The following is a 21246-nucleotide window of genomic DNA, read 5'->3' on the forward strand; positions in this document are numbered from 1 at the left end:
CTTGAAGTGCATCTGGCATTGCAATTAAAACAACGATCCGAGCCACGGCGAAGCAGGCGAAAAAAGAGACGAGTGCAATTGATTATAGCTCGCTTCAAGCCACCAGTGTTTGGCTTTGTGTGTGTTGCTTATTTTCGTTGCGTGAAATTTAGAACTTGTTCATCTCCTGTACATTTGAATACTACGCCTTCGATACTTTTAGTTGCCATTCGTATTTGCTTTTGTGTGCATCGGCTGTGTTCGATGCAACAAGCTCCTAGCTTTGTTGACGGTTTTGACCAAGAGTCAAGAAACGATTTATCATAAACGGCCATTCTCGCAATGTTTCATTTTTATCGCTTCAGCTGTGTTCATCTGTTAGTCGCGTGTTTGGTGCTTGTAGAACGGCGATGCACGGAAGATGCCTGGGAGTGCTAAACCCCTGAGAAAACAGTAAATATAATGAAGCGTGATACTGGATAATTGCAAGTACTGCCATTTTTGTTATATATATCTTTGGGTTGCTCGAAATGATTCTACAAAATCACGCAAGCCATTTAACCCTTTCAGGGTCCCCGGAACTTTTTACTCAAGAGTTATTCATGAAATTTCGACGTATTCGCAAATAATATCCGAAATGATAAACCAACAAATTAGAAGTAAAAAAGATTGCGTAGTCCTACGTCATATGCGGTCGTGTCTCGGATACCACCCCTCGATTTTATTTTTAAGGGATGTGCTTTTATTTTTGTCCATTTTTTTGATGGATCGCAAATATGCTTGCATCAATCGATTGGGAATATTTCTGCGCATTTTGTTCAGGTAGGGTTTCAGGCAGACAAAAGAACGCTTCGATAGCTGCTTTTACGCAGCTTCAAAGCTGTAATATTTTTGTCTTACATTTCAATTCAGCAAAAAATATTAACCACTTATGTTGTCATGTTTAATTGAATAGTTCAAAGATTATATAGAAACGAAAATTTCCATAAATTTAATTTGAAATTGCCTCGCTGTAACTAAAGACCGTACTCGAAAAAAATGCAGCAGACAAAAATGATCACCAAAAATTCATTTTAAGACGGACATTTGTGAGAATTTCACGGAATAAATAAACACATATTAGCTATGTTTTTGTAAAGTTGGTTTATTCGGCGGTTATTTATTGCCCTTCATAATCGCTCAGAATTTTTCTATTAGGCGAAGTTCTGACGAGTTTAGCGAATCTGCCTCCTTCGGCACAAAACCAACATCGTTGGCTCCGTATCACTCCATCGCCGGTTTGGCGAATGGCACGATGCCAGATCCGGCCAAAACAGATTGTCACCGTCGTGTGACCGGAGGAAGGGTAGTAGGCGCTTTTGGAGGTATTCATCTTTATATATTCGGCTGTTGATGGTGCCGGTCATTATGTACGGTTCGCAGAATTTTTCTTATCCACAGATCGCTTGTTTTACCAGATACTTTCTGATAAATTTGTCGACCTTTTTATCCGGAACTTCTCTGGAATATCCTGACGAAAAACTCCAGGCCGGAGATCTGCATGGCGTCCACTTTAATGCACGTCTCGTCGTCCATTACGAAGCACCTCGGATGCTCCAACCACTCGCGGGACAGCTGTCTGGCGCGGGATTTGGTCACCATGTTCTGTTTCTTGGTTCGGTTAGACACCTTCTTTACCTTGAAGACATGAAGTCTGGTTCTCTTAATTGTCTGCTGCAATATTTATTACAAATAACATTTTTATGACTGTACTCTTACCAAGCCTCGAACCTAGATCTTCCTCTTGAAAACCGGAATGCATAACTCTGCTCCACGCGAACAATATGAGTTATCATATAATTCTACTTCTTGTGTTGATGTCAAACATTATTGCTTTTTAAAGTAAACAAATCCTTTTTATGGAACTTTTCGGTGCTTTAAAAATCTTCACTGAGTTCTTTAAGAACTCCATCTGAACTTGAAACTAAACTTAATAATCGAATACCTTTTTCATCCAGACATGCCGTTCATCGTCGTGGAAACCGATAATGCTCAGGGCGGGAAGGAGCTTTCTGTCGCCCTGGAGAAATGGACACGGGATACGAAGAGCGGGAAAATCATTTTCTGGCCGAATGCGAAAAACATCGCTGAGCAGGAGAGATTGCTTCGGGATGAAAACAGCTGCCCGAAAAAGTCGTGGCTGAAATATAAGTACCCATCAGAACTTAAAGAATACTTTCAATTTGGAAAATAGTTCTGACATAGATTCATTATGAACTTTCAAGCTGATTAAAAGTGCGAAAAGCACTACGTATCGTAAGTTCTAGAGCTTTCTTGGGCATTTCTTTGCTGTCATATTTCGCTTCATGTTTCACGCGCCCTTTTCGACGGCAACTTCGGATTCTGTTAGAAAAGAGCTAACACTACCGAATGAATTCAGCAGACTTTCCTTTTCTTTCGCAGCCGGGTTTGACGTTCTCCAAACCATTTGAACATATCAAAGATCGTAAATTTGGGATAATTCATCGGTTCAGTGCATTCACGAGCATGCAGGATTGATTTGTGATTGCATGCTCGTTCCGATGACGACATGATGTAAGCAAATGAACTCATCTGACAATAATATGCATTCTTAACGTTATTCTAAGAAAGTTTAGAAAGTCGCTAAATCCGTCTAAGGGATACATAAGAAGGTGACATAACCAAATCACGAAACTGCGCAATCTGTGGGAATTTTCTAGCAATAAAGTGAAATGGAACAAAACTCGTTCACGACTACCATTTTTGTGAAAAACTTTGATAAATATTTCGTTTGTAAAATTGCTAATCCGATACTACATAAATAATAAACTAGATGACATCCATATTTGTCAGCTTTCAGAAATCAAAGGATTTATTTTAAAAACTTGGAATGAAATACGATTTTTTTAAATTTCAAATGGTGACAGTTTACTACTGAGCCGGTTCATTGAATGAATTAGGTAAGCAGGTCAGAATTTCTGGACGATGAACCCTACATTATGGTTGAAGGCCAATCTACGGTAATTTAGGACAATAATCAGGAGCTTCGTACTATCATTCAATTAGGAAAAACAAAATGCTTTCCTAAACGCGTGCTGATATGATGAATGCTCACCTGAATAAGCTGAGAAAGGACGCAAAACGAATTTCAAGTTTTATCTTGGCATTTGAGACATTAATCTCAGCGCACTTAAGCTACTAGTAGCGGACGGGAGATATATTGATATTATTTGGAATGCATTCTGTTAACCCTCCAAAACCCACGACCATTTAAACTGTTGAAGCGACACTTTACTTCTTGCGCACACCTTCGCTTTAATTTTTCAACATCAACGATGTGACACTTTGGTTAATGACTTGTATCCTCCCCTATTCAGTCGAGAGATTGCTCAACCCGAAGGATGCTGTCTGCCTTCGCGGTGCAACCCATCCCGCTACCGAGTGGAAATCCAAATTGAAAGTGAGTTGCGCCTGTCATCGCTTTTTCATGATGCTGCAAGTAGCTCATATGTCATCTGTCTGCTCTGTTTCGTTAGAAATTAATTGCTAGTCTAATTGCATAGCATCAGCAGAGACACTTCTTGCCAGATGCTGATCATTATTGGAAGAACCAAATTCACCAGTGGTCCCGTGGGAGGTGATATTGTCTCGAAGTGATGTATTTTTCTCGGTATTAATTGTCTCTCCAATGGACTTTATTTAGAACGTCAATTACAGGTGAACTCAGAGACACGTTTGGCTTGCTTGGACGGAAATTTCCCACATGTACATCGCGTTTCCAAACAATCATAAGTTGTTTTTTTTTGTGTTTGTGTGTTTTGTGAATTTAATCTTGTACATCTATACTAAAATTTATCTCATTAAATAAATAATTTATTTCTATAGCCTTTATGTTTCGTCCGTCTCTGTAGAATCTTATAGAAGTCTTACTTAACGCTAGAGATCCCGATCAATTTTAAAAATACGTGTTTATCATTACACAGTATTTACAAATAGCTGACATTTGAACCCTTTCCTCAGATTAGTTTTGTCTCGCTTTGGCCCATCCGAGAAATCGACGCAATATTATCAGCAGCTGAACTTTGCTGAACCTGCATTTATCAAGGTATGTATAAATTGTATCATTCGATCCTAACCGATGTACCGAAAATTTGGGATAGGCTCAAATTGTTGCACATCGACAGGGTGGTCTTTTGCAGCAGCTGGCACTCCGGTAGGGCTGCCGCCACCATCCGGTTGTGTTAGGGTTGTGGAAGATAGCTTTTCTGATAGCTCTGCTGGGTTGATGTCACGCTCATCTGGTTGGGATTTTCGTCCTTCACCACTGGGAGTACTGCAAATGAAAAAAAACAGAGAGTGTTGGCATCAGTTTTCGAATCGACATAATCACCATGGGTCAAATGGCAATTAAAAGTATGATAAAATGGACGAAAGAATAAGCGCGAAAATTTCATTTTCTTTTTTTCAGCGTAGAGTATAATCATTAATTTCTACTCATATTATTCATAGAATTTCTGGCCAACCGACATTTGAAGACATGTGGGTTAATACAAAACGCAGCGATAATGTTTTACAACTCATAAACATATAGTTTTACCATAATGATGTGTTTGGAAAAGTTGTTGAAAATTATAAACAAATTCATAAAATTTCATGACCACGGCGGTATAACACGACAAACATATGAAAAGAGCCTATTTACTATAAAAAAGACAATAAATTAGAAATATTTTTTAAAATATTTCTAGAATGGCTGAATTTAGAAGTAGGTTGATAAAGAGCTTTTTTTGTTTTAAATCGCATCAGAATTCATACTTTGTTGCTAAAAATTATTGTTAACATACAAAAATTCGGAGTTTAAAAAACTCATAAAAATTCGATGTTCCACAAAGTTTGTCAAAAATAGTTTTACCATGTTGGACTCATTTTAAAATTTTTTTTCATGACTTCTCTTATATATTATAAAAAAAAATTAAAAGTACATATATAAATTTAAAAATAAATGAAAATTGAAAAAAAACAATAAATTAGAAAAGTTTTTTTAAATATCTCGAGAATGGCTGCATTTAGAAGAAGATTGATCAAGAGCTTTTTCATTTTTAATCACATCAGGATTCATAATTTGTGGCTATTAATGATTTTTAACATACAAAAATTCGAAGTTTCCAAAAATTCATAAAAATGCTATGTTACACAAAGTTTGTCAAAAATAGTTTTACCATCTTAGACTAATTTTTTAAATTTTCTATATGACTTCTTTTTTAAATGAAAAAAATTTAAAAAAATTAAAAAATATATCTTTTAGATATTGCAAATTTTGCAAGTTTTTTTTAGAGTACTATTTTTTTTCTCAGTGTATATCTTTTCCACGTTTGGACATCAATACTCTTCAACTCTTTCTAAGGCACTATTTCAGTAGGACTCATAGTTTTTGAGATATAAATTATCAAAGATTTCTCTTACTAAAACCGATACGCCCTATTTAAAAGTTACACTTGAGTCAAAAAATTCCCAAATGCTGTGGAAAACTCATACTCAACTCAAACGGAATATAAACTTTCGTTCGAATCAAAAATACAAGTTTTTAAAATCTGCATTTTTAGTTCGGTTTCATTTGAATTTGCACAGATGCAAACGTCATTTGAATTTCAGTTCGACATCGTTGTGATGTTGTAAAAGATTATTTCTTTCTTATTCGTTTTCGATCGATTCAATAATCTTTTCTTCAAACAATCCCTTTTTGACATTAGCTCATGATAATTCTCTATTTTCAAGGTATTTGTATGTTTTTCAAGGTATGAACGAAATACCATATAAGGTCAATGATGCTGGTTTGTCCAGTCGAAAATATGATATTGGTTTGTCCGCTTTTTGAATGCTCTGGTTCAGCGCACCTGTGTCAAATCAGGTATTTAAATGTTTCAAAATATATAAACAAATTGTCTTTTTCATGATTTACATAAGTTTTAAAGGATATTTTTACGAATTCACATTTTTTAAAGGTTTATAAAGTTCACCTTCTATTGATGTCAATGCGCCCCTCATTTGAGCAAATTTTTAATCAATCACTAGATTATTATTTGGTACGTATTCAGATATTTTCTGGATTATAACACATACAAATATTGTAAACATCATGCCTGCACACCATTTGTATCGATACACTGATGTTGGTTGGTCCACATGATTACTATGGCAACCGCTTGGCGCGTTGTAGTTTGTTTGTTTTGTTTTGTTGTCTTTCGCGCGAAGCAGAAAAAAGGTTTCTCTGTGTTGAGTGCTGTTCATTTTTAAAATGCCCAAGGCAATATTCTGGAGAAAGCCTAAGTTAAGGATGTATCAATATGATGACAGTAAACTCAAGCAATGAGAAATACAACATCTAATTGAAAATTCGATTTTTTTCATTAAAAAATGGTGGTTTCTAAGACCGGACAAACTATGATCATTTTTCGGACAAACCATGATCAGAGGTTAACAAACCCTGATCATAATTTCTCTTTGAAGAAAATCGTTATAAAACATAAAATATTGAACAATTTGAACGCCTTATGGTATTATTTGCAACTAGAGACTTGGAATTTTCAACAAACCCAAACCCGTCTTGATTACCTGTGATATTCATTGAGAAAAATCGATTTGCATTCACTGAACATCATTGGATGAAAACACCCAAAATTGGACACCAACACCGTCAACTCATCACCAGTAAAATATGTCAATATATTACTAAAAAATAACACGTCGAGCCCCGAATTGTTCTTCATACGGTTTCTATTCAGGAAGCATTTGATAATTTGTCGGTCCCCGCTTTCCTTTTTATACAATAAATATATTTTATTGTAGAAAAAGAAAATAGTCAGAAATTTTTCTCGTAATAATTGTATAACGTCTTCTATATTTCGTCCGCCGAAAACAAAAACAAAAATGTATCTTCTTTGAACCTCCATGTTGAGTGGCTATAAGACTGAACTGAAGTGATGCTGCTTCAAAGTCTACGCTTACTATATGCATTTAAAAATTGCAACTTGTTTATTTATATGCAAAAACTCATAATTTCAAATTTAATTTACTCAAATACAAAACATAACACTCTTTTGAAAGTTTCAAATGTCAAATGTGCTCTTTAAAATGCCATCAATAATTTTTTATTATGTTTGCCCCAAAAAGAACGACAAGCAAATGAAAAGGTCGTGTTTTCGGGGAAAAAACATCAATAACTTTGAGTAGAATTAAGATACATACAGTTGCACATATGCACCTTAAAATGCGTGGATTGGAAAGCTCTAAAAGTCATTCGAAGACAGTTTTGATGTAGAATTTTACATATAAAAGTTAGAGCAAAAAAAACCTTTTTTTTTTCATGGCCAGGGCTACATTATTGTCGAACTATGTTTACCTCTATCTATAAAGATAAGAAAGTTAAATTTTTCATTTCATCGTCAATTTTGGTCACCCTATTTTTGATAACATAAAAATGAGCGCTCTATTATATGTAACAACTTAGTCGAAGACAGTTTTTGTCTAGAGAATCACTGACGAGCTCTAGATGCTAATTTCCACTTAAATGCACCTCCTGGACCATAGTGCATTGTTATGAAAATGGAAGCATCCTTGGTAGATGCGCCATTCTACGAGTTTAAGATCTGTTCCATTTAGAATTCGCGACCAGCAAATCAGTAATCTCTATTTTAGGATTCACTTTACGTAAACATGCATTCAGGACATTATTCAGGACAAAAAAATTTCGCTTTAGACAGCGACATAATAGGAAATTATATGCTCACCCACTTAAACTGTAAGTGGTTGTTTCATTTTGAAAAGCCTTTTCCTAAAAAAAAATTACTGTACGCGTTCAGTTTTAAGTTGAATGAATACATTTTTTACAGAGCCAAAATCGAATCATGTCATTCGTAAATTCCGAATTGTTGACTACATCCGTGTCCGAAAGTTCTGTATTCACCTGGAAAGCCTCATGACGTTCTGATGCAGATATGCACATACGATGGTTCTGGCTCAACTGATGCAGATATGCACATACGATGGTTCTGGCTCAACTCCTTTACGATCCCAGTACCCGACCAAGTCGGGGTTTCACAATATGTGTGCAGGACTAACACTTTTCTTTTTTCTCCTATCTCCGGAAAATTTAAGAAAACCCCAACTTTTTTAAAAATTTTAGCACAATATTTCAAGAGAAGAACTCTGTAAACAAACTGATGTGAAAAGACAATAGGATTCAGACGAATTTGCTATCATCGTTTTCACATCCTTCATTTGCAGTTCATCGTTTTGCGTTTTGTCTACTAACATTAGATGTCTATCGGTAATGGGTGCAATAATTATCGTTCAAAATTATAATATCGTTCAAAATTAGCATTAAGTTGTTTTGAATAAACATTCAATATATTACTCGACAAACAGCGAGACAGAAGCTGCTCTACCAACGAATGTTCTCAGGATCCCTCGAATACGATCTATGTTTGTAAACACATTCGTTAACTACGTGAACAATGTATGATATCGTTATAAATAATTTGGTTGACTTGAGAACAAACCTAACATCATATTGAGTTTTTGTGAGCTTACTTTCTTACTTTTCCTTTACTTTCTTTCAAACTTACTACTTTCGCACATACAATTATCCGATTCAATTGTACAGTAGTCGTTCGCTAACTGGGCCTGCTTTAACCGAACTAAAGGGTGTGTCACATCAAATTGCATCACGGGAAAAACGCTGTAGAAATTTAATTTTTAGGAATTATATCTTCAGCTTTCGCTTATATACAGATAAGAGTGTGTAGATCACGTTGGCCATGCTTCACTGTCAATTTTTCGTAAATTTGGAGAAATGTCGTCGAACGAAAAAGAGCGTCGTGAATTAATCCTGTGCACTCATTTCGAGAATCCGGAGTTGTCACATCGGGACATCGGTAAGATGCTGGGAATCGTCCAATCCACGGTCAGCAGAGTACTAAACGATACTTCGAAAACCTAACCATCGACCGGAAGGTGAAGAACGGCAAAAATGGATGCTCCGTCAGTGAAAAAGATCACAAGCGCGTAGTTAAGCAGTTCAGACGTGATCCGAGAAGTCCGGGATGTCGCCAATAAGCTGAATTTGTCAAGTTCATTCGTCCAGCGGACCAAGCAGCGGGAGGGCCTGCGTACATACAAGGTTCAGAAGGCTCCTAACCGCGACGAAAGGCAAAACATGGTGGGGAAGACGCGAGCCCGGAAGCTGTACACTAAAATGCTGACGAAGCCGCATTGCCTGGTAATGGACGACGAAACCTACGTCAAAGCGGACTTTCGTCAGCTGCCGGGCCTGTTGTTCTTCTCCGCAGAGGACAAATTCAGCGTTCCGGAGGAGATTCGCAAGCAGAAACTATCCAAGTTTGCCAAAAAGTACATGGTGTGGCAAGCGATCTGCTCTTGCGGAAAGCGGAGCGCTCCCTTCGTGATGACCGGCACGGTAAACGGGCAGGTTTACCTTAAGGAGTGCCTACAGAAGCGCTTACTACCACTATTGAAGCAGCACGAGGGCCCGACCATCTTCTGGCCGGATCTCGCTTTGTGCCACTATTCAAAGGACGTGTTGGAGTGGTACGAAGCCAACGGGGTCACCTTCGTGCCAAAGGAAATGAACCCGCCCAACGCGCCGGAGCTTCGCCCAATAGAGAAATATTGGGCGATTATGAAGCAGGCCCTCCGGAAGAACCCAAAAGTTGTCAAATCGGAGGCGGACTTCAAGAGAAAATGGATTTCTGTTCAAAAAAAACTACAACCTGACGTTGTACAGAACCTTATGGACGGGGTAAAGAGGAGGGTGCGAGCATACGGGCTTGGGCTCGAAGTATGAATAAAAAGAAAATGCCAAAAGTTGTTTATTAGTTTTTATTTTACTGTCTAAAATTATCAAAAAGGATCGGTCTACTGGGCGAATTTCTACAGCGTTTTTTCCGTGATGCAATTTGATGTGACACACCCTTTACTTTTTAACAGGGCGTGCGTTAGCTGGGCTGTAGTCCATTTATGAATCTATAATAGGGGTCACATTCAATTTTAGATTTTGCTTTTGCTGTTTTGCAGCTCAGTTAGAGAGTGAAATTCGAAAATTGGGTTGAATTACCACCCCATTTAGCGAATATTTACTGCACTTGAATTGATACGAAATCGATGTGGACTGATTAGAAGCTGACTGGAACCAAACGCAAAATAGTTGAGGGTCTGTCCGTTTACACTGCTGCACAATATCACTTCTAGATGGATTAATTTGAATTTTTCATCCTTTGTCGAGTATTCGTGATGAGTTCAGACCTTGATTGAATAAAATTATGCCTCTCACGTGCGATAAACCTCTACGCTTCGTATATTACAAACCTGTCTATATTCCCTCCACTACATGTCCGTTCGGTCTGTTTTTATTTCAGTAAAAACATTGAAAACCCCTTTTTTGATAAATATTTGGCCAATTAGGTAGAAAAACAGAATATTGAATTACAAGAAACATTAGAGTTGCATTAGAGTTTTATGAAACATGAGTTTCCAAAGATATAATTGAAGTTCTTCTTAACATGTCCGTATTAACCCCACCGCCCCTACAATGAACTTTATAATGAAAAACTGATATTGTGATGTTAAAATAGTGCCTTATCATCTACTCCCATATTGTCTAGTGGTTAGGATATCCGGCTCTCACCCGGAAGGCCCGGGTTCGATTCCCGGTATGGGAATCTTTTTGACAATATTTTTAATCTGAACTCTGGTTTTTTTAGGCACATATCGTACATATCGGGCCCATTACGGTCTTTTGCGCATGGTTTCTTGAAAAAATCAATTTTTCGTCGCCAATGACAATCCGATGCAAAACTGGCACCAAAAGACTGTTGAAGAAGCATTTTTCTTTCGCTCAATTTGTGTAACACCCATTTTCCGAGCCTCTATCCGAGCGAGTATCTTTCCTGTAGCTTTCAAATGATGGGCTACATCCCACATCCAATGTTTCCATCAATTTTGCAATGTTTGGGTTGTGTTTGCATCCAACAACTCCCGCAATTCCTCGTCTTCAAACTGTTTTGCTGTAACAACAACAACAACAACCATGTTTGAATTACCGAAACCATCTCATCACATCTGTCACATGTTTTCACTGTTGGATCATTTTCACAATAAGCTTCACATGAAAAAACCAAAGTATTGAATGCCGCAAATGCTCTTTACTTGTCTTTTTTTTATACGATGAACAAACAAGATACTTTTCAGCAGAATGACTCCAACATATTTTCGAACTTTAATGTCGAATGAGAAAAATTCATATATGTCAAATCGAAGGAATGCATAACACCCTGCTAGCAACATTTGAAACATCAACCGAACGATCTCAATTCGCATACCTTGTATATGACGGAAGAATGATTTTTTTTTTTTTTTTTTATCTGTATTATAGTGATTTTCAACTCATTTGGCTGGTTCGTCACTTTTACTTCCATTTTAGGAAGAATGTCGGGAGTGAGAATTGAACTCGTGACCTTTAGCGTGAGAGGCATGGATGTTACCACTACGCCAGATCGCCTCCTCGGAAGAATGAAATAAAAATGTTCAATTTGATTCCATTATTCACTTCTCATGATTGTGTAGATTTTCACAATAATCATATATTACAAGGGCAGTCCGATAAGTTCTTAGCATACAAAAAAAAAAAAAAATTTGGGAACATTGGCGATTTATTTCTCAACATAGTCTCCTTTTAGCTCGATACACTTGACCCAGCGATACTCCAACTTCTTTAATCCATCAGAAAAATACGTTTTCTCGAGGTCCGCAAAGTAGGCCTCTGTGGCGGCGAAGACCTCCTCATTCGACTCAAATTTCTGCCCGGTGAGTGACTTTTCCAAGGTTGGAAACAAAAAAAAAGTCGCACGGGGCCAAATCTGAAGAATACGGCGGATGGGGCAGCAGTTCGTAGTGCAATTCGACCAATTTGGCCGAGGCGACGGCGGAATTTCCATTTTTTCCATTTTTCTAAAATCCGCGGACACGCCTGCTTCCACACACGGTTAAAACAAAACTATGAGTCCGATTCGGCTGAAATTTTGACAGTAGCCGTTTGACAGTACTTATTGGACCACCTTCGTATATGGTAAAAAGTAACTCAATAAATTAAAAATTGTTCAGACTCACACTGTAAAATTATATACCTGATACTCACTTGCTGTATCCCAGTGTGAATAGTATGGTTCGAACCTTCGCGGGCATGGCGGGGGCGTGCTGCCAGAAACTGTAAGTGAGAGAACAAAAAAAGTTAAGTGATGGTTAGTTCAACAGTTTCCAGTACTGAATCCGTACCTAAATTGTTGGACAACGATCCGTAGGTGTTTATCGTCACAGGTTGGACCGGCTGTTGTAGCTGGAAAAAGACACCCAACTGTTGAATGGAATTTGGCGCAGAATAATGCTCGTTGCCACTTACCGGCGTTGAGTATGAGTAGTTCGATCGGGTCGAGCAAGTCGTGTACGAGCCGAGTTGGGGCGCAGGCATCCAAGTCGTCCTGAAATCAAGATCCATGTATGACGACACTCATATTTTTCGATTGAGCGAACTTACCCTGTATCGTATCGCGGATACGTCTGGTAGGGACTTTGTGCGAACACCGGTCTGTGGCTGAAATTTCCGGCATTCGCCATGTACGAATCCCCAAACATCTTGGAGTAGTGTCCGGTGCGATAAGGGCGCTTCATGCGCCTTCGGCGCTTGTAGTTTCCGTTCTCAAACATGTCCTCGTACTGTGGGTCCAGCGTCCAGTAGTTGCCCTTCCGTTCGCCTCCACCCTCGCGGGGAATCTTCACGAAGCACTCGTTCAGGCTGAGATTGTGTCGGATCGAATTCTGCCAACCCTTTTTGTTCTTCTCGAAGTACGGAAAGCGGGTTGTTATGTAGCTGTAGATTTCACTCAGAGTCGCACGTTTCATTTGGGAACTCTGAAAACGCGGGAAAAATGCTGTTATTGCACTGACAAATTACTAGATTCTATTTTCTATCATCGCCCACAGCTCCATCAACGGGATCAACGAAACATCAACCGGAGTTCCTCTGTTAGTAGTCAAACGCATACGGCGACAAAACAGGGGCGTTGAGATTCACGGATGATGGTAGGTGATTTCGATGAATTTATTAAAATTGCTAGAGCGAAGAATTAAGCGCTGCTAACGCCCGCCGTCATGTGTTATGCGCAGAGAGCGCAGGAAAAAAGGTGACGAAAGCGCTGAATATCGTCAGCCTTAATGATAATTATAAATTAGAAGCCGTAATAATCTTTCGCGCGAATGGGATCATCTTCGTTTTCTTCGTCTTTCCACCTTAGCCGAAGGCCCGGCCGGTGCAAGAAAGCGTTTGAGCTCAGCCCGGGAGACGTTTGGATTAAGGAATGATTAATAAATTTCTGATCCTCTAATGAATGTGGGCAATGGGTTCAACTTTCTGGTGAAGGGAATCGATTTTCGGAGTTAAGCTGGTTTATGAGGTGTACTTAGGCTATCGATACTAACCTGAATCGCCATGGCAATCAATGCCACATAACTATACGGTGGCTTGGCGTTTGTGTTTCGGTTTGCTCCCGTTGGACTCGATGAGCTGTAAAGGGGGGAAAATAACTGTTCAAACATTACTGAAGCCTTACGGAAATGCATGATGAGAAACGAACAGGTGGAATGCAAAAACGGGACAGTATTGCCGCAAAATAGTTGTGATATTACGTTTATTCTGTTCTTAAGACCATCAATGACAACATTTCGGACACTTCGTTGATTCTTTAAAATACCACAACGTTAATATCGATAGAGTACTCACCACAAGAAATTTACAAATGGATCGTTTAAAACCCCTTCACTGAATACCTCTGCCCTATTACCATTTGTTTCAATGAAATCTGAACTTTTAAAAATGAGATTTGACAACAACTCAACGTCATCCATGTGTCATTCATAGTAAACACAGGAGAGTCACGAATTCATCCTTATAATAGATATGCTTTGTACTCTTTTAGTGATGTTAATGCTATGAAGACTGCATTAATTTCTGAATTTACTGGGAATAAGTCTATACATCATACTTAAAAAACAATTTCAAAAATTTTGCATGTAGAATTTCAAAGACACTACAACAAGTGTAAACGGAGTAAACGGAACAATTGCAAATTTTGTTATGTCCATCACTTCACAGAACATTTTCATTCAATCACCGATATACCGTTCTGAATCATATTTCGGACACTTTGTTCTAATATCTTGAAATACTTAATGCACTGATGATATAATCATAAAATTATTATCACAATTGCTTCTTTAAAGTAATCCCTTGATTTCACTATCATTTCATATGAGAACTACATTTGAATTATAATATAATCGGCGAAAATCTATCAACACTACTCACTGTCGTTTGTGTTTGACGTTTGCTTAGCGTGAGCACGTAGAATTTACCCGTTCATCAATATTTAAATTTCTCCCCTGTGTCATCAGTTGTAATCATCGTTAACAGTTAACTGTGATTGGTTGATAAGTGTTTCGCAGTTGACTATAAAATATAATCAAGTGTAATGTAATTTTCGTTCAAAAAATTACAAAATTAAGTGTCCGAAATTTGATTTTTTTATCAATGGTGTCCGAAGTTTGATTCTTATTCGCTTGATTTGAAAAGCATTTTATTCGATGATTTTTTTAATGTTTTCAATCAAATAGGTACCAAAGTAGAAACCTTAAAATCATATTGAACTAATTTATTAAAAATATCAACCAAATAATAGCTGTGCATAGAGTTGAGATCTGTTTTCTGCACCATATGCTTTAAGCGTCCGAAATATGATTCAGAACGGTACTCATAAGGAATCTGAACATAGAAGGAACCTTCGAATTTACCTCATGTCATGATCCGAAAACAACTAAAATTTTCTATTTGAACTTTGCAAGTTTTTATGTTTATACATTTTTTGTGTTTCAGACCGTTCATAATGACGAGTGTGGAAAAACTGGGAAAGTAATCCAAATCAAATAGTACAATATAATCAAGTAGTACAATCAAATAGGCAGGACGGTGATCAAAACTATTGGGAATTTAAAACGGCAGTGAAGGCGTAGTATATATCATACTGCTTTCATCCCAAGAACTGAAACAGAGTGAACAGAGATCTATGGCAGAGACTGTCACGTATTCCACATCTACGAAAATGGAATCATGCCGACGCTGATTGGAGAGGTTATATTCGGTGTATAGTTGCTAGGATATGAAAGGACATAGTTTATTCTTCAGAGACTCTTACTAATCTAGCAACCGACGTAGCGGTTAGTAATATTCCACGTTTCTCAAGAATACAAGGTAGACGAAATGTTCCGTGGTGGAACATCAAGATGGCAAAAGTATTTGAATACAGGCGAAAAGTGCTCAGAATTCTGGAATATCTTCAAACAATAAAAAAACAGATCTGGAACCATCAGAGGCAAGCAAGAAATTGAAACAATTTCGGGAATGAATACACCCAGATTCTATCTCAAAAGAAATATGACAAAGAGTTAATTACAGGTGTTCAGTCGCAAGCGCACTGAAGAGTGAACCAATATATGAGATGCGATCCCCCGATGCCACACCCTAAAGTGCAATCCACCGCTCTCCTGCAAACAGGATGAAACATGCTCCAACAATGAAAAGATAGGATAGTTTTGCTGCGCCAATGCAAGAGTTCGATTCAAGACAGTGAAGCGTTAGCAAGCAGCAACAAATTGAAGTAGAAGTGAAGGATATCGACTAAAGACATTTTAAGTGATTTAAGCTGTATTATATCATGTATAGTAAAGTTAAGAGAAATATAATGTACATAGTCTAAGTTTAATTGCGTGTAGAGTTCCTCAATCCGCCATATGGCCCTTTCATCAGTGCAATGAAGGCAGTCTGCATCGCACTCACGGGGGGAATTTGGTTTCTCTCGCTGGGCAAGCTGCGTTTAGGCAGCTTTGGAATCGCGCAGCGGGATATGCAGCAGTTTTACAGTCCACTGCAATTAAGACGCTACAACAGGGAAACGCAAAACAGGCAGACTCTACTAGAGTTGAGTGAAACATGCCAAAAGGTTGTAGAAGAGCTGAACGTAATCGCTGAGTTGAAACAGGAAACTCAAGGATGCTTCAACAAGTAATCTCCAGCTTTAATTTCGATAATTTCTTGACATATTTAGTTCAGAGCTCGCACCACCACCCCCAACCGCACTCGGTGCATTCAACAAAACTTTTTTTCGCGGAACTGGACAATTTACAGTTAGTGCATCGGATGGTGATAACTTTTGAGTGTATCTTAAAAATAAATATCACCTGAAGTGTCTGAGATTGACTAACAAAATCACTGATACAAGGAGTAAAACCGCTAGTATCACTATCATTCGTGGAATTCAAAGTGGACATTCCTAAATATATCAAATCCTACTTACTGAAACATGGCTGCGCCCAAATGTCGTGAACGCAGAGCTAACGTCGAACAACTGTATTTTTCGCTCCGACCGTAAGGACAACACAAGCTTGTTTCATCGAGGCGGCGGTGTATTTATCCCTATGAAAATCAACTCTTCCGTGCAAAGTCCTTTACAAGCTGTTTATACAACGAGAAAAATTGGAACACTGAAGGAAAATGCGAAAAGTGATTTACCATATGTTCTGTCGTGAGATTGATGTAGGCATTGGCATTAATAGTCCAATAGAAATTCACGTTGACGCATTTAGCTTTGTGTTCCGTTGGTTTGATACGAAAACGGCAATAGAGAATCTATTCATTCAGCATCCACTTTTCATGATTTATTCCGTACAGAAAACAGAATCTATCTCATACAGAGGCACAAAGATCAACTTCCTGCATATCTCATTCTACTTCGGCAGCTTTTATCGTTTTATCGTTTATCGTAATTGTACCACTATACCCATCAATCAAATTAAACGGCCTTTTTCTGGGCCTCCAAATTATTATTGAAGAGTTTAATAATGGATTTTTTCAAACATATTCAAAATTAGTATGCAACAAATAGCCTAACGTAATCCTACGTTAACTATGCGGTCATGTCTCGGATACAACCTATCGGACTCCTTTTTATTCCGTCTTGAGTAATCGACTTATTATTGTTGAACAGTAGGCTAAACAAAAATGTAAATATCTAAGAGAATTGAAAATTTGAAACATTGTCACAATCTCCTTACATCCCCTCTTTTGTTGAAGAGAATGTCTTTCCCTACTAAACTATTCGTTTCGTATCCTATTTCGTATCCGAGAAAAACTCAAGCACCTCGAAAGGCAACCCAATAAGTGGCAAATTGACGCTTATCGAAGCTACACCAACCGCACCAATCGAATTGAACCTGAAACGCGAACCAACATCCTTCAGTCCTACATTAGCAACCTGAAAAAAGACATCCGATTTCCTGAAGAAATTTCGTATATAGGTCCAAATTCAGATACACCAGCAAGTTCTGTTGAATTATTTGTAGATTCCTTCACCAGCGTACACAATAAGGACTCATCACATTCTCATAAACGGTAAGTCGTAATATTCCGTCATTCGACGTACGTCTACCTTCGTTGACAATCGTTGGAAACGATGCTGCTACTCTCTTAAGTAAACTTGACACTTCGGAAGGTGCAGTTACATATCGCCTCCCGCTGTAATTTTTTAAGGCTGTGCGGATGCCCTGAAGACTCCGATCAGCTTTATTTTTTTCAGATTCGAAAGTCCAGCAGAGCTTGCGCCATTAAAACGCCGTTAAAATCTATCGAGAGATGTCAATACTGTGCTGCTTTACCAAAATCTTCGACAAGCTTGTCCACGAAAATCTATACAATGCAGTTTGTCTTTTTTGATATCGTATGCTCAACATGAACTCATGAAGAAGAGATCTACTGTTTCTGATGAGCTACATGAGCACCCTAATAGATAACGTCGCCAGGTAGCCGTTGTCCATTTCAACTTTTCGAATGCCTTCTACAATGATCTTGATGGACCATCTATCGTGAAGTCTCCCTAACTGTTTTACTGAGTGGTTCAGATCTTACTTAATGAATCGGAAAGCTTTCGTCAAAGTGCATTTCTTCTAGAGTACCATAAGATGCAGGCTCAGTTCGCCAATATTCGTTCTGTTCATAAATGATCCAGCCGTACGTAACACGTAGCACGTAGTGTTGCTTTGAATTGTGTTTTATAAGACAACGTGGATGGATTGGTATCATGGTATGCAGACAACGGCATGATTCCTCACATTAGCGAGTACAAAACCATTGCATTCAGATGGCTTCAGACTCCCGTTTACACAATCAACTCCAACGGCATCGTGCGTGTCGAATTTATTCGAGATCTCGGTGTTATGAGGGACAGTAAACTGAAGTTCACTTAGCATATCAACACTGTCATTGCAGAAAGATTCGAAGTCTTTGATGCAAAGGCAAAAGCTAGAAAATCTAGCTACTGCTTGCAATCGATTTGTTGTCTAGTAACATAGACTGCTCGAGGGTAATTATTGGAGTGAGTATGTATGCACCTAAATGATGACTTCTCCGCATGATAGAAATAAAGCAAAATCCGCATGAACCGATAAAGCAAAATAAGGTTTACGAGAGCCGAAGATTTCGCATACCCACTGCTGGAGCATCTACTGAAGGTTGGTCACTTGCCTCTGCTAAGGACATTCAATGTGGTGTCGCAAAAAGGATGCATGCGACGGCCTCAAAAAACGGGAATTGCGTGAAATCCAGAAAGCTGACGTCCCCGTAAACACCAGACCTATGCGCACACTCGAAGAACGTAAACTTCTCGATCCAAGCAAACTTTCAGAAAGGGGTTAGGAAAAGAAGTCTACTTGCGTTCCTTAAGAGTCGGAAACCCTCCGTGATATCAACAAACATTGCGGAACAATGGTCCATAAAAAGAAAATTAAGATCAGGCAAGAACTCACATGAAATCCAACCTCTAAGGTAAACTAAATGAAGCTTATGGCAAGTCTCGGAACGGATCAACAAAACGCTCGTGACCAAATTATATTTTTCTATCGGTCAAGCTCTGGGACGCTGGGAGGGTTTGGCGGTCTTCTGTGCAACGTTTAGCTTCAGCCGGTCCAGTGATCCTTAAGAGATCTTTTGGCATAATGGGCTACGAAGCCAGATTCAACCAAAATACCACATCCTCCTTCGCGTGATACAACTTGATGATGGCGGCAACTTCCGGTAGGCACCTCGTACTGTACACGTACATGGCAGGTTTGGACCCTTGCTTCCGCACAAAAATGTCAATCTTGACCAGGTACTTCTTCACCGTGCGGCCTGTTACTCCGACCATTTGACCCAAGAGGCGCAACGACAAGAATACCTTGCTCTTGGTCTTCCTCTTCAGTTTCTGCTCTACTTGAAGTTGCGTAGTGCCGTTGGGCGACCGGAACCAGGCTTGCGTTCGGATTACTCTAGAAGTTAGAGGATGTAGCTATATCCGGCAGACACGAAGTGCCTCACGATGTCCAATTTCTTCGCTCCTGAATGGAGCTGGCAGTACGAACAAAATATCGAGAATTCGCCTGAATGTTTCCGCAATGGCAGTTACAAATCTACTGGTAAAGTCTGATCATTGCCCGGAAACCCCGAAAGAGGCAAACCGAAAATCCAGCTAATTCTCAAACACATGCGGAATTAGCGGATCTTTTCAAGCGGAACACGAAACTGTCATCGAGGTGAGCGACGAAAAAGGCAAATATTTCGCAATTTTATGTTCGAAGGTGAAGAAGAGGGTTAACCCAGATTGTGTCGGACCGGAATATAAAGCAGAATTTGGAGGCAAAGAAGTCTTCTGGAAACTGTATGAAAAATCGTCAACAAAATATGATTGCGTGGTTATGGGCGACGAAACGTACTAGTTGGCAGTTCCCGATCGAATTCCTAGGTAGGAATTCTTGATTCTCCAAAAAAAAAAGTCGAAACTCCCAATATAGTTCCTTATCTGGCAAACAATATGTGGTTGTGGATTGAGAAGCGAAATTTTCGTTACCCTTGAGACCCTGAACCAGCAAATTTACCAGGAGGAGTGACTACGGAAGAGCTTGTTGCCTTTTCTGGAGCTGCATGAGGTGGATTGTCAACTCTGGCCGAACTTGGCATGTCGCCAAATCCAACCAAACAGTGGTACTGTGAAAATTGCGTTACAGTGGTTCCCAAGGATATGAGCTGGACTGTCAACATAGAAAGCAACAGTAACACCTAATCGAGATGATAAACAATATACCACGACATTAGCTTGGTCGGGTGATCCGATCATAACGAACGATGGAATATACTCCAAGGTGGTTTTCGAGCAGCTCCTAGGTCAAGAGAGGTCAGAGAGTTTAGTAATCACTACGTCTAGGGAATGGCTCGGGAATGGTATACCGCCAACAAAGTTCGTTCCCAAGGACAGACCCCTTCCAAACTCGCCCTAGCTATGTCTTATTGGAAATTTTGGACAATCGTTAAGCATAACCCTAAGAAAATTCAGAAGTAGTTAGAAATGAGAAACAGTTCAGAGCAAATTGATATTCAGCTTTTAATAAGGTGGACACAACAGTGGTACAAAATGTAATGAAAGGTATACAATGAAAAGTCCGACGGTTCACATTTGAAAAATCTCAACCCTAATCAGGTAGTTTTTCATTATTTTGTAATCAATGAGCTTCAACAAGAAATGAAATTTATAATCATGTTTGATTTTTGACCGTTCCACCCTTTAGATTTCATTGAAGTTGTGAAAGAGAATGTGGCACGCATCTTGAAAGAACTGACAAAACAAGATTTTTGAAGCAATTTCCAGTCTAGTCATCTGAAATTGTGCGTTGGATGAACGTGGGATCAGAATTGTATCGTTCGAGCACGTCTTCAGCATTTTGATTGCGATGAAATCTTCGATGAAAATTGGAGTCTTTTGACACTAGTCGTGCTGCGGTTTTTCTCATTCCCAAAACATCAACCAAAAAAAATATGACGAACGGTCTTCTGAGAGATATTTAATTCATGGGTTAGCTCTCTCGAACTTAAATGACGTTTTCCGAGCATCATTCCTTTCATTTTGTTGAGGTCGTCCTTGACGTCCTTGACTTGATATCGTTGATATCTTCTCGGCCGTCTTTGAATGCTTTTTATCATTCCTACACCCGTGTTTTTGAAATAGTTGAATCACAAAATGTTTTCTGCAACATTTTGAAGTTTCGGAACAAGAAATTTTGTTT

The 21246-nt window shown here is 38.8% G+C and overlaps 1 protein-coding gene and 1 non-coding gene across 4 annotated transcripts in view; one reads left to right on the forward strand and one right to left on the reverse strand.

Moving 5' to 3' along the window:
* Positions 1 to 3650: 3650 nt before the first annotated feature.
* The window catches only part of LOC129777286 (forkhead box protein fkh-2-like), a 67955-nt gene continuing 50359 nt past the window's right edge, over positions 3651 to 21246 (reverse strand). Inside the window, exons 5-10 of one of the 3 annotated variants that reach the window (XM_055783491.1) lie at positions 13528 to 13612; positions 12587 to 12960; positions 12452 to 12530; positions 12328 to 12388; positions 12191 to 12259; positions 3651 to 4312 (exon numbers count right to left, since the gene is read on the reverse strand). In XM_055783491.1, coding sequence (XP_055639466.1) covers positions 4221 to 4312; positions 12191 to 12259; positions 12328 to 12388; positions 12452 to 12530; positions 12587 to 12960; positions 13528 to 13612 — 760 coding nt within the window. In that variant the 3' untranslated portion in view covers positions 3651 to 4220. Of the gene's footprint in view, positions 4313 to 9710; positions 12111 to 12179; positions 12260 to 12327; positions 12389 to 12451; positions 12531 to 12586; positions 12961 to 13527; positions 13613 to 21246 lie in introns of those variants that run through there. The other 2 variants (XM_055783492.1, XM_055783493.1) reach the window with 2 other exon arrangements.
* Positions 10644 to 10715, forward strand: Trnae-cuc (transfer RNA glutamic acid (anticodon CUC)). The gene has a single exon. It is a non-coding gene; the product is annotated as a tRNA-Glu (tRNA).

The sequence above is a fragment of the Toxorhynchites rutilus genome, chromosome 3, assembly GCF_029784135.1.
Source record: "Toxorhynchites rutilus septentrionalis strain SRP chromosome 3, ASM2978413v1, whole genome shotgun sequence".
Lineage (NCBI taxonomy): Eukaryota > Metazoa > Arthropoda > Insecta > Diptera > Culicidae > Toxorhynchites > Toxorhynchites rutilus.